Below are 13,832 nucleotides of genomic sequence, written 5' to 3'. Positions count from 1 at the left end.
CATCCAAGTTCCCAACCCTCATCTCAATTGACCTCACGACCCCGCACACTTGTTCACGGCACCCTCACATGAACATGGGTCTCCTGGGCTCCCTCCTCCTCAGTCTGAGCTGCCCTGTAACCCACACGGGACGGAGTGACGCTGAGCAGTCCTTGGCCTCTCATCACTGCTCTGGTTCCACAGCCTCTGTTCTCCCCCCCCCTGAAGTACACCAGCCCAGAGGCACCCGAGGCACCCCTGCTTCCCTCTGCTCCAGCATCCACCTGGAGCGTTAATCCCCCAAACGCACACGTGTGTTTTTTCTCACCACTCAGGTCTCTGCTCCCATGTTCCTGAGAGGCCTTTCCATATCACCCTATCCAACAGTCCAGAACCTACTCATTCATTACTTACTGTCTGTCCTGTTCCTCCATTAGATGAGAGTAAAGATTTTGTCTTATTGGTACCACACCCCCAGTGCCTGGCACAGAGTATGTGTCCAAAAAATATCTGGCAAATGAACCTATACCTAACACAATACACATTTGTAGGAAATGCCCTCATTCACCAGCATTCTGGAACAATGCTACATAGGGATCCAATCAAGAAAAATATGGTTGAACTGCTTCACTCTGGTGCATGTCTCTCTACTCCCTTTGACTTCTTCCACTAAGACCTACCAGCAATTCCAGGTTATGATGCCTCCTACAGGAGTATCCTACCGCTGACTGCTTATGACCAGTGGAAGCCAGTAGTCTACAGTGATGGCACCCACAACAATCTGGAGCACACAGTAGTTATAATGTTTTCCTATACCAGGTCAACCGCAGGCAAAACCTCAGCTAACAAAGGCACAAGGCTTGGCTTTCATTTCCTATTTGCTGTCAGAAGAGCCAGCTTGAGAAGATTCAATACAACTGAGCAGTTTTCCAGACGCTTCTCCCCCAAAATGGTAATAATAAAAGCAACAATTAATTATGAAGAAAACGTTCCCCAGCACATGCACATTTCACCCTTAAAATGAGTATAGACATTCCAGGAGGGAGCTGTGAAATCTTAAAATGGTGATGGTGTTTACAGGACTCGTTTTCTGTAAGTGGCTGAATCACGGTAGATAATCCAACACTCTTTAGTCTTCTTAAATCCTACCTAATTTTGAATAAATGCACATTCTGCAAAACTAGCATTTATCTGTTTGGTTCATCTGAAGTGAACTTAAAATTTCACTTAGAATTTTACACTTCACTTAGAAGTAGAAAGGTCTATACTTATTGGATCATGTACTGATTTCTTGAAAGGGTGGCATAACACGAAATTGCAAATCGATGTTAGTCCTGATTTTTCAAAAACCTAAAAATCTGGGGAAGAAACATACCTCGGTAGATCAAAAGTCTAACATGTGTTTAACCTGAAAACAAACCAACCTAGAATCTTAGAGTTACAGGCTGACCTGAAATACTCTTTTTGCTAAAGCCAAAGGAGACTAGTATTTGCACTACTTAACTGTGAATACCTCAGTATAAATGACTCTACAAAAACCTGATAACTTTGCAAGGAGAACTTTATAGAAGTGAAATATGTCATTATATAAAATTCCACATTAACAGAACCTATCACTTGAAGGGCAGTAGGTAATTTCTGCCTGGTAAAAGAAAACAGAATTCAACCTGAAAAACCTTCAGTGCCTACACAGCATACATGTCTGAATGTCCTATGACATCCCCCCCAAATGTACCTACCGTCCCAGCCAGAATGTCGTGGGGGCAGCAGTCCAGAAGGTGACTCTTGCAGACACGGTCATCTGTAAACTTGACCCTCTGTCTGGTTTCGTCTCCTGAAATTCATGTGTGGTTTTAAATAAGACAATATTATCACATTAAGCACAAAAGCATATCCGGTACAATTCACCTGGATGATTTGCAGACTACCAAATACACTGAAAAGCTGATCTAGAGGTATTTACAACTGGAACAAAATACAGATGATTTTTGATGCTAAATATATCATGAAGAATCACACTTAAAGAGACGTGACTCCGTCATTGTGCCAAAGAAGTCAAGGAGTCAGAAGTAAAATCCTGAGCACCAAACGGCCATTAGCCCCACACATACATGTGGGCAATGAGATACCAAAACCCATGCTAATCAGAAGGCGATGAATCACCATGTATGACTTAAAGCTGGTAGTTTCCAACAAAAGCTACTTATTAGTCTAATCATTTTGCTATAGACCAACGTATAGGCAGTATTTTGCCCAAAATTATATGAAGAAAGCTTTCTCTCTCTACTACTGACTGATAAATAATCTGAACCTAGTCTACCTATCCCCCTTTAACCCCCACCCTTAAAAAAGACAGTTGGCACCTGAGAGTCACTTTTAACAATACCAAGAAGAAAAAAAAAAAGGCAAAAAAGGAACTAGGTTAGTCAATACACACTGTGAGTTCCAACACATACTGTACCCATCTGCATTCTTCAAGACCTCAGCTGCAGAATTTTATGCCCGCTGTTGAAAAGTTTTAAAGGAAAAGTTTTCTTGCCCAACCTGCAGTAAGGAAGTCAGGGGAATGATACATAAAAGTAAAGGCAAAGTGGAATGTGACAAATTTTAAAGCTAATCTGTGTATATGACACAGAGCTGTGTAATACTAAAGGAGGAATATATTTTAGGATTTGCAAGCATCCAGGATTAATGTAGTGTCTTTTTATTGAAAATGTTTTCTTTCTAAACTACACTTTTAAAGTTACTTGTGAAAAAAAGCAAACACTTTTTTGTTATAACAGCTTAGAAATTGGTTGTGACTCACGGCTCGATGAACATGAGGCTTTTCTGCAACTCCCTTGCAGATTGATGTAGGCAGGCAAAGATACACTGAACCTTTATAAATAAAATAGAGGGGCCACAATTGTTCAGTTTGTATGAAATAAAAATATGGGAAGCAATTCAAAAGCAACTCAATATACAAAGAAAGCTAAAAAGCACTTATTCGCCTATGAAATAAAGTGCAAACAATCTGCACAGCCCTGCGAATGTGCCAGTGTGAACTTACAACTTCATTACTTCGGTAGAAAAGAAAACACAAACCACAGCAGGTATACAGTTTTGCAAAGATGCAACCGCTTCCTCCTGAGACAACCATCAAGATCTTGCGCTCCTCCCTACAGTACAACCTACCTAACGACTGCCAAGCGCTGGCTAAACAGAGGCTGTCCTGTGTGACTAGAGGAAAAGGGGGCTGGAAAAGCACGCGGCAGGAACCCACGTTAGAAAAGCTCAATTTACGGCTCCCCCTGCAACGGTACAGAACAAAAACGGCCGGGGTTTCCAGGCCATCCGGCTCCCTTGCGCGGAGGAGCTCCGCCAGCCCGCTGCCAGCGCCCTGAGCCCACGCTGGCTGCAGCCCTTCGCCTACTCCCGGTTCGAGGGGCGGCGGGGGCCGCGGGGGTGGAGTGGGGGCGGAGAAATCGCAGGAAGGTCGACGGGGAGGGGGCTGGCACCCCACCGACGACGCGGGCTCCGAGGGAGGAGCCCGCCGGGGACCCAGCCTGCGTGAAGAGCTCAAACAAAGGCCCGGCGCCCCCGGTCGGCGCGCGGGGGAGGGAAGGACGCCCGCGCAGGCGCAGACGGTTGCGGCCCCCCGCCTCAGGCCGCCCGGCGGCCTCGCCTCGCTCCCGCCCCAGCCCCCGCCTGGCCGGCCGCCCCTACTCACCGTCCCGGGCCGTGCCCATGAGCTGGTCCAGCAGGGCCCGCATCTGCGCCTGGGCGGACATGGTGGCCGGAGGGAGCGGCAGGAGCGGCCGCGACGGCTTCTCTCAGACAGCGGCAGCGGCGGCGGCGGCGGCGGCGGCGGCGGCAGCGCGGCGGCAACGAAGAAGGGTCGCGGCGGCAACGAAGAAGGGTCGCGTCGGCCTCGAACCCGCTCGGCTTCTTCCCGCCGCGGGGCACGCCGGGAGGAATTGCGTCGGCGCCGGCGCGTGGCCTGCTGGGAAATGTAGTCTGGGGGTGGAGCCAGAGCCTCTGATGAACAAGCAAGCTGTGCAAGGGGCGGGGCCAAAGTCCCAGCCCTGATTTTAGTGTGGAGCCCAAAACTTAACGTGCTCCGCTGAGGCTAAACCGCAATAAAGTGAAATAAATGTAGACAATACAAAACAAGAAAATAAATCCCGTGTTTTCTTTCTAGCCTTGAAACTGGGAATGTATTCTTTAGCTACTCTCAGACTGTTTTTTTACACCTGTGAAAATGGTGTCTGTCACATGACTTGTGAAAGTTAAAGGAAGCATGGAGTTACTGTTAGGTTCTGTGACTACTACTTGGTGGTGGTCCCTGAGTTCACAGTCTGCCATCCACCAAGACTGCTCTAGCCCTGGCCACTTCCAAGACTGACAATGAGCCTCTGACACATTCGTACAGCGGACACTAGGGGACCGTGATTCATACCACTGGAACTGTCCACAAATCCAGATGTGTATTTGCTTGTTCTGACTGCAGTGCCCTCACACCCAAAGGCCTGCAGGATGCCTGATTTACTGACATGGAATCCTGCACAACTTTGCCTCATATAAAGAAATCCATTTTATGGTAAAGCAGGTCAATTATTTATTTCTGTGTAGCAAGCCACTTCAGAACTCAATGGTGTAAAACAAAAATCATTTATTATTTCTCATTATTCTGTGGAGTTCAGGCAGGGCTTAGCTGGGCCCTGGGCTCTTTGCTCTAGGTGGTTTGGCTTGGTTCACAAAATTGCTTGTATGAAACTGGGCTGAGCAAAGATCCAAGAAGGCTACACTGATGGTCTGGCCCCTCTGTGGTTCTCCATGTGGCTTCTGTCTCTGTACATGACATCATAACATTCTGAAGTCTAGCCCAGCTTACTACATAGTATGGCAGCTGGCTGCCCCAGGGGAAGGAGTGGAAGCTGTCAGTCCTTTTAAGGCCTAGGCTGAGACCCCCAGAACTCTCCTTCTACCATTACCTATTGGTCAAAGCAAGTCAAAAGGTGGGACTGCCCTGGTGGTCCAGTGGGTAAGATTCCACACTTCCAATGCAGGGGACACGGGTTTGATCCCTGGTCAGGGAACTAAGATGCTATATGCCACGCGGCATGGTGCAAAAAAAAAAAAAAAAAAAAAAAAAAAGGCTGTGATTTAGTTAATAACAATGTACTAATGTTAATTTCTTAGTTTTGACAAATGTATCATAGTTATGTAAGATATGAACCCAAGGAGAAACTTGGGGAAGGGTATATGGGAGAGTTTGTACTATTTTTGCAATTTTTCTGTAAATCTAAAATCTTTCCAAAATTAAAATTTATTTTAAAAATAGTATGTAGAAACAAATTCAAACAAGTTATTATCACAATAACTATAAAGATTAAATTTATTAGTTAAAAGAGAAAATCAAATAGGATTTCATGAAAATCCATTTTTATGCTATTTAGAAACCATACACTTGAAATACAAAGACATGTAAAGGTTGAAAGTAAAAGTGTGGGAAAATATGTAGGCTAACACCAACATAAAGCTGATATAGTTACAGTATAAGGTTTAAGGGAAAAAATATTAAGGATGGAGAAGTCATTGTATTCAAAAGGGTTTTGTTCACAGTAAGATTCAACTTTTTTTTTTTTAAAGCTTTTTTTTTTTAATTTTATTTATTTTTGGCTGTGTTGGGTCTTCGTTTCTGTGCGAGGGCTTTCTCCAGTTGCGGCGAGCGGGGGCCACTCTTCATCGCGGTGTGCGGGCCTCTCACTATCGCGGCCTCTCTTGTTGCGGAGCACGGGCTCCAGACGCGCAGGCTCAGTAATTGTGGCTCACGGGCCCAGCTGCTCCGCGGCATGTGGGATCTTCCCGGACCAGGGCTCGAACCCGTGTCCCCTGCATTGGCAGGCAGACTCTCAACCACTGCGCCACCAGGGAAGCCCCAGATTCAACTATTTTAATCTTGCATGCACCTAATCAAATAGCCTCAAAATATGCAAACCAAAAGATGACAAAACTGCAGGAAAAACAAATACACCATCACAAAAGTGGATTTCGATATACACCTTTTAAAGTGTTTTGACTAACACAACATTGTAAATCAACTATATTTCAATTTTTTTAAAAATGTAGGGGGCGGGCTTCCCTGGTGGCGCAGTGGTTGAGAATCTGCCTGCTAATGCAGGGGACACGGGTTCGAGCCCTGGCCTGGGAAGATCCCACATGCCGCAGAGCGGCTGGGCCCGTGAGCCACAACTGCTGAGCCTGCGCGTCTGGAGCCTGTGCTCCGCAACGAGAGAGGCCCGCACATCGCGATGAAGAGTGGCCCCCGCTTGCCACAACTGGAGAAAGCCCTCGCACAGAAACGAAGACCCAACACAGCCAAAATCAATCAATCAATCAATCAATCAAACATACGCATCTGATTCAAGATCCTCATTAAAAAAAAAAAAAAAAAAAATGTAGGGGGCTTCCCTGGTGGTGCAGTGGTTAAGAATCTGCTGCCAACACAGGGGACACGGGTTTGAGCCCTCGTCTGGGAAGATCCCACATGCTGCAGAGCAACTAAGCCCGTGCGCCACAACTACTGAGCCTGCGCTCTAGAGCCCGCGAGCCACAACTACTGAGCCCATGCACCGCAACTACTGAAGCTTGCGCGCCTAGAGCCCGTGCTTCGCAATAAGAGAAGCCACGGCAATGAGAAGCCCGCGCACCACAACGAAGCGTAGCCCCCACTCGCTGCAACTAGAGAAAGCCTGCGTGCAGCAACGAAGACCCAATGCAGCCAAAAATAAATAAATGTATTTTTTTAAAAAAAGAAGGAAATGTAGGGAATGCCCTGGCAGTCCAGTGGAGGTACTTTCACTGTAGGGGCCCAGGGTTCAATCCCGGGTCAAGGTACTAAGATCCTGCAAGCTGCACGGTACGGCACCCCCCACTCACACACAAAAAAAGTAAATGTGTAGTCTTAAATGCTTAAAATATTTTTTTAAAGGCAGTAATTTCATGACCTAACAAGCATTCAACTTGAGTTAGAGAAGGAAAAACACAACATGACGGATGAATAAAGCAGAAAGGAGATTACAAAAAGAAGACAGAAATCAACATAAAAGAAAATAAACATACAATAGAAAGGATCAACTGGGCCAAAATGTGGTGTTTTGTTTTTCTGAGGTTTTTTTTTTTGGCTGCATTGGGTCCTCGTTGCTGCGCGCAGGCTTTCTCTACTTGCAGCAAGTGGGGGCTACTCTTTGTTACAGTTCACGGGCTTCTCATTGTGGTGGCTTTTCTTGTTGCAGAGCACGGGCTCTAGGGCTCTAGGCGCACAGGCTTCAGTAGTTGTGGCTCACAGGCTTAGTTGCTCTGCAGCATGTGGGATCTTCCCCGACCAGGGATCGAACCGTGTCCCCTGCATTGGCGAGCAGATTCTCAACCACTGCGCCACCAGGGAAGTCCCAAAAGGTGGTTGTTTGAAGAGACTAACAACATAGACAAACTTCTGGTGAAACTGATGGAAAAAAAAAAAAAAGAGAGAGATAGCACAAAGTAAAGAATAAAATGGGAGGAGCTTCCCTGGTGGCGCAGTGGTTGAGAATCTGCCTGCTAATGCAGGGGACACGGGTTCGAGCCCTGGTCTGGGAAGATCCCACATGCCACGGAGCAGCTGGGCCCGTGAGCCACAGCTACTGAGCCTGCGCGTCTGGAGCCTGTGCCCCGCAACGGGAGGGGCCGCGATAGTGAAAGGCCCGCGCACCGCGATGAAGAGTGGCCCCCACTTGCCGTAACCAGAGAAAGCCCTCGCACGAACTGAAGACCCAACACAGCCAAAAATAAATAAATAAATAAATAAAGTAGCTATAAAATTAAAAAAAAAAAAAAAAAAAGAATAAAATGGGAGTGTAACCACAGAGAAGAAATTAAAAACTAAGAGAACACTATGAACTTTATGCCACTATATTTGAAACCTTGTATTAAATGGAAAATTCCTAAAAAAAAATAATATTAAAATGGACACAATAATAACAATAAAGTCAGAACTGCCATGTAACTGTTAAATAAACTAAAAGAGTAATTTAAAATCTTTCTCAGGCCCCTTGCAGCAGTTTGTGTGATGGCTGAAAAAGCATCTGAACTGCAGGAAGAGAATGATGATGGCCAGCAGGTTCATGTGATGCCTAGGAGACACCTTGACAGTCCACAGGAGCAGGTAGGCAGAGGCAGCCAGCGTTGGTCCAACCTCCTCACAGTGGGGTCTTGCTGCAGCTCTAGGAAGTGGGGAAAGAAGGCCCCCAGAGAGGAGGAGACTGCTGACCATGGAAAAAACAAATAAAACACTAAGATAGGGGCTTCCCTGGTGGCACAGTGGTTGAGAATCTGCCTGCCGGTGCAGGGGACACGGGTTCGAACCCTGGTCTGGGAGGATCCCACATGCTGCGGAGCGACTGGGCCCGTGAGCCACAATTACTGAGCCTGCGCGTCTGGAGCCTGTGCTCCGCGGCAAGAGAGGCCACGACAGTGGGGGGCCCGCGCACCGCGATGAAGAGTGGCCCCTGCTTGCCGCGGCTGGAGAGGGCCCTCGCGCAGAAGCGAGGACCCAATGCAGCCAAAAATAAAATAATTAATTAATTAATTAAAAGAAAAAAAATTTTTAAAAAAAACAACACTAAGATACACTTAATAAAAAATAAGCTCTAACTCTAAATATTACAATGTATGTGAAAGTACAAAGGAAAAAAACACACACTTGTATACTAGGGAAAATTCTATTTTGCTTTCTCTAAATTTTAATTTTTCTCAAGAGTCAAAAGGCTGTAACTGTGCTTCATTTTAAGAACAGCAAGTCAGAAATGTCAAAAATTTAAAGTGTCATCCATCTTGGGGCAAAAACCAGACTTATGCTATCAGTCTTTAAAAGCCTTAAGCCTGGGATTTCCCTGGTGGCTCAGTGGATAAGACTAAGAAGTCTGCAGGCCGCAACTGAAAAAAAAAAAAAGAAAAAGAAAAAGAAAAAAAAGATCCCGCATGCCGCAACTAAGACCCGGCACAGCGAAAATTAAAAAAAAAAAAAAAAAAAAAGTCGCTCTCCATCTGGCTCTACAATGATTAGGTGACCAGCCACTGCAGTCGTTGACCTTCAACACACCCTGAAAGAAATTCAGGGTCGAGATCAGGAATGAGGCCCTCTGTGCTCTGGGAAAACTGGCAGAACAGGCCTTCAGATAGGTAGGTATTTTCATTACAAAACTTTATGAACCCAGTTTCTTGCATCTTTTCATACCTAGAAAAGCAGTAAAATAATTAACAGAGACATCTGCCCCGCATGACTAGCAGCAACCTCTACCAAGATGTATGCTTGATTGCACGTTACTCCCCTCACCAAAAGCATATACATAATATATACTGACCCCGCCCCCCACCGCCCCACCCCGCCCCGTTCCAAAGTTCAGAGCTCACTGAAGGGCTGTCTCTATTTGTCCTCAGTAAGCCGCAAATAAAACTGAACTCACAGCTCTCATGTTGTGTGTGTGGTTTGTTGGGGTTTTTTTCAGTTGACATTACCCAGAAGGTCACCCCAGTATCTGAAGTTTCCCTCTGTCCCCTCCTCCTCTAATAAGTTGGGGTTTTATGCACCAGCATTAAGGTATTAATAAAACTTATTTTAAAATTTTTCCTCAAAGAATGCATCAGGCCCACCTAGTTTTATTGGGGAAAGACTGGTTTTCTACCCAACTTTTTAAAGGAACAGACCATTCCAATTCACAACCCTTTCTGAAAAATATAAAATGATTAAATATTCCCCAATTCATTCTATGAGGCCAATATAATCCTGATAGCAAAACTAGACAAGGATAGTAAAATAAAGTGCAGTATAATCCAACCTCACTCATAAACATAGAGCCAAACATTCTAAACAATATCAGCAAATGAAATCCAGCAACATGTAAAAGGATAATAGGTCATAAGCAAATTGGTTTAATCTAGGCATACAAGGATCAGTTATCTTTAGAAAGTTAATAGCATTTACCACATTAAAAGATTAAAGGAGAAAAAGAAAATGATTAAAGGAGAAAAACCGCATAATCATCACAAGAGATGCAGAAAAAAACACTTAATAAAATTCAATGCACATTGATGATGTAGATGAAAAATTAATCAAATTATCCGAGCCAAATTTGAGGACTATAACCCAGGAAGAGCAACTCAGAAAGTTCTGAGAACTGTTGTGCCCATTAGAAGTCAAGGAACAGTTCTGTAAGTTTTTTGAGACAGAGGGCTGTACACCAAATGACATATTATTGACAGTTTACATGATCCAGATCTAAGTGTCATCGTGGTAGGTCATGTGGTCCCGTACAAGATCAAGAAAGAATGTTATCTTTTAAGGAGTCCTCTTGTGGGTGCTGGGAGAACGCTGCTGTTTATGGTTGAGCAGGTATCTCTGCCGATGGGGAGATTTGGTTTACGCATAATGCAGATATACAATGCACAGTGGTGGGGAGAGGGGAGGCAAAGGGCAGAGAAGAATTTTTTATGATTAAATTTTTCTTGTTTTGCCATAAAATATGAATTTTATTTCACAACAATAAAAAAAAACTCTTAGGGAATTAGGAATAGAAGGAAACATTTCTAGCCTGTTAAAGAGTATCTACAAAAAAAAATCCTACAGCAAATGGTCAACTATTGTAAATATTCTCTTTAAAATCAGGAACAGGACAAAGATGCACACTACTGCTTCTATTTATCAGCTCAGAATGGCAAGAAAAATAAAGACATAAGGATTGAGGGGGAAGAAACAAAATTGTCTTTATTCAGATTATATGATTATATTCCGAGAAAGTTCAAAAGAATCCACCAACAAAGTATTAAAAATATTCTTAGCAAAAAAATATGGAAATCTTTGCACTATTTCAATATGCCAACAATGGAAAATGTAACATTTTTTAAAAACACTTTTTTTTTTGACCGCACCTCACGGCTTGTGGGATCTTAGTTCCCCAACAAGGGATCGAACCCATGCCCCCTGCAATGGAAGCACAGAGTCCTAACCACTGGACCGCCAGAGAATGCCCAAGAAACTATTTTCAATAGCATTGAAAACTGCAAAATGCCATCTAACAAAAGAAATAAAAATCTTAGTGTAAGACAGCACAGAAGGCCTAAATTAAGTGCAGAGAGAGTTTGAGCCCGTGTTCTTTTTATTTATTTATTTATGGCTGCATTGGGTCTCTGCTGCTGTGCAAAGGCTTTCTCTAGCTGTGGTGAGTGGGGTTTACTCCTCGTTGCGCTTCGTTGCAGTGCGTGGGTTTCTCATTGCAGTGGGTTCTCTTGTTGCGGAGCACGGGCTCTAGACGAGCAGGCTTCAGTAGCTGCAGCACGCGGGCTCAGTAGTTGTGGCTTGCGGGCTCTGGAGCACAGGCTCAGTAGTTGTGGCACAGGGGCTTAGCTGCTCCACGGCATGTGCGATCTTCCCAGACCAGGGCTTGAACCCGTGTCCCCTGCACTGGCAAGTGGATTCTTAACCACTGCGCCACCAGGGAAGTCCTGAGCCCATGTTCTGTGTAAGAAGATAAATCATGTCAGTTCTCCAGTGTGATTTACAGATTGGGGACCATTCTACTGAAAAGCCCTACAGGGTTCTTTTGTGGAACTTGGCCTGATTGTGATTTTGACCGAAGAATGAATGGCTGAAGCTTTCCAGAAGAAAAATAAGGTGGAGGGACCTGTCCAACCAGGTATCACGAGTTACTATAAGGGTATTGTAATTGCGATTGTGTGGCACCTGCACACCAGAAAAGAATATGTAATGATCCCAGGAAGAAGCTGTGGGCATTTAAGACTTCCCTCCATTTCCCAGTGCTCCAGTAAAAAGCCCTAGTCCCCTGAGACTCTTCAGATACTTAGGAGAATGAAGTCCAGAGTAATTTGTCTAGTTAACTGCTGTGATTCAAAAGTATAATAACTTGCCTTATCTTTCTGAGAGGGTCAAGTAGTTACAGCCTGGCTTAGGTGCCCAGGTACTGAGGAGGAGAAAGGCAGGCTATCTTTCCAGGTATTTACACTTCAAGGAGAGTGAGGCCCAGGAGTCCTAAAAGTCTAGACCAGAGACCCTGGGGCTGCCTGGGCCTGGAGAGATTCATCTAAATATCGAAATACTTGAGTCCAGAGGGGATCCTTTCAGGAGATGAGGAGGACAGATGCCTCTCCCTTTATGAACAGATTAAGTTATTTCTCTGAATCCCTCACCGAGGGATGTTGTGTCAGTCCACTCACAAAGGAAAAATTTCCATCAGTTCTCAATGGGTTGGGTCGGGGGAGGCCTGTGGGAGGTGTGAGGGATGTTTCATACTTACTATTACTGTGGTGTAATTAACAAGAAACCTGATCTGATGCAGAACACCTTGTGTGAGCATTAGGACAAAGTTATCAATAATAAAGCTGAGGACTTCCCTGGTGGCGCAGTGGTTAAGAATCGCCTGCCAATGCAGGGGACACGGGTTCGAGCCCTGGTCTGGGAAGATCCCACATGCCGCGGAGCAACTAAGCCCGTGCGCCACAACTACTGAGCCTGCGTTCTAAAGCCTGCGAGCCACAACTACTGAAGCCCGCGTGCCTAGAGCTCATGCTCCGCAACAAGAGAAGCCATCGCAGTGAGAAGCCTGTACACCACAACGAAGAGTAGTCCCCACTCAACACAACAAGAGAAAGCCCGCGTGCAGCAATGCAGACAAAAATAAATAAATAAATTTATTAAAAAAAAAATAATAGAGCTGAATTTTATTTTTTTTTATTTTTTTAAAATTTTTATTTATTTATGGCTGTGTTGGGTCTTCGTTTCTGTGCAAGGGCTTTCTCTAGCTGCGGAAAGTGGGGGCCACTCCTCATCACGGTATGCGGGCCTCTCACCATCGAGGCCTCCCTTGTTGAGGAGCACAGGCTCCAGACGCGCAGGCTCAGTAGTTGTGACTCACGGGCCTAGTTGCTCCGCGGCATGTGGGATCCTCCCAGACCAGGACTCGAACCCGTGTCCCCTGCATTGGCAGGCAGACTCTCAACCACTGCGCCACCAAGGAAGCCCCTAGAGCTGAATTTTAAAAACCTAACAGAAACTCATGCATATACAGAGTTTTTTTAAAAATATGCCAGATCGTTTGGGGAAAGAGGGGCTAACTCAATAAATGGCATTAGGACTCCTGGTTATCCGAATGGAAAAAAAAAATGAAGTTACCTTCTTACCCCATACTAAAGCTACTCCAAACTGAATTAAGGACTTAAATGTTAAAATCAAAACTTTAAAAAACCATTAGGAAAATACGTGGGAGAGTAAGGAGGTAGGAAAGGATTCCTTAAACAAGACACAGAAAGTACTAACCATAAAATATTGGCACTTTTTTTTATATTAAAGTGAAAAGACGAGACGCAAACCGAGGTATTTACAACACACGCCACCGACAAAAACTTAATATCCAATACAGAGCGCCACGAAACAACACGAAGACAAGCCTTTCAGCAGAAACCTGGACCAACGACCAGAACAGGCACTTCCGGAAGAGGAAACCTCGGGCCAACGCAAGTAAAACTAATGAAAGATGCTCGAACGCGCTAACGGCGGAACCGGAGCAGACCGGCAGCAACCCCAAAGCAATCCTCGGTGCTAGCACTACCTTCCGCGTTGCTCAGCAACCGAGCCGGCCGCGGGGCGGAGCCTGAGCGCGCTTCCGCCCCGCCCGACCGGAAGTGACGCTGGGGGCGGGGCCGAGCAGCCTGGTGGCGGCGCGGGCAGCAGCTTTGGCAGCCTCGGGAGGGCGCGGCGGCGGCGGCGGGTGAGTAGTGCGTCTTCTTCCTTCTCGCGCGTGCGCGCCGCGGGCCTGGCGCGG

At 45.5% G+C, this 13,832-nt stretch overlaps 2 protein-coding genes across 4 annotated transcripts in view; one reads left to right on the top strand and one right to left on the bottom strand.

Moving 5' to 3' along the window:
* The window catches only part of LUC7L (LUC7 like), a 32,269-nt gene extending 28,347 nt beyond the window's left edge, over window positions 1–3,922 (bottom strand). Inside the window, exons 1-4 of one of the 3 annotated variants that reach the window (XM_057528556.1) lie at window positions 3,689–3,827; window positions 3,154–3,269; window positions 2,786–2,856; window positions 1,719–1,813 (exon numbers count right to left, since the gene is read on the bottom strand). Coding sequence is in view for 1 of the 3 variants with exons in the window: in XM_057528554.1 (XP_057384537.1) it covers window positions 1,719–1,813; window positions 3,689–3,749 (156 nt within the window). In the remaining 2 variants the exon portion in view is untranslated. Of the gene's footprint in view, window positions 1–1,718; window positions 1,814–2,785; window positions 2,857–3,153; window positions 3,270–3,688 lie in introns of all 3 variants that reach the window. The other 2 variants (XM_057528557.1, XM_057528554.1) reach the window with 2 other exon arrangements.
* Window positions 3,923–13,678: 9,756 nt separating this feature from the next.
* FAM234A (family with sequence similarity 234 member A) overlaps window positions 13,679–13,832 on the top strand; it is a 32,325-nt gene continuing 32,171 nt past the window's right edge. The window contains exon 1 of the mRNA XM_007181812.3: window positions 13,679–13,778. The gene's annotated coding sequence lies outside the window, so the exon portion shown is untranslated. The remainder of the gene's footprint in view (window positions 13,779–13,832) is intronic.

Source organism: Balaenoptera acutorostrata, chromosome 15 (genome assembly GCF_949987535.1).
Source record: "Balaenoptera acutorostrata chromosome 15, mBalAcu1.1, whole genome shotgun sequence".
Lineage (NCBI taxonomy): Eukaryota > Metazoa > Chordata > Mammalia > Artiodactyla > Balaenopteridae > Balaenoptera > Balaenoptera acutorostrata.
This window is presented reverse-complemented; position numbering and strand designations above follow the sequence as displayed.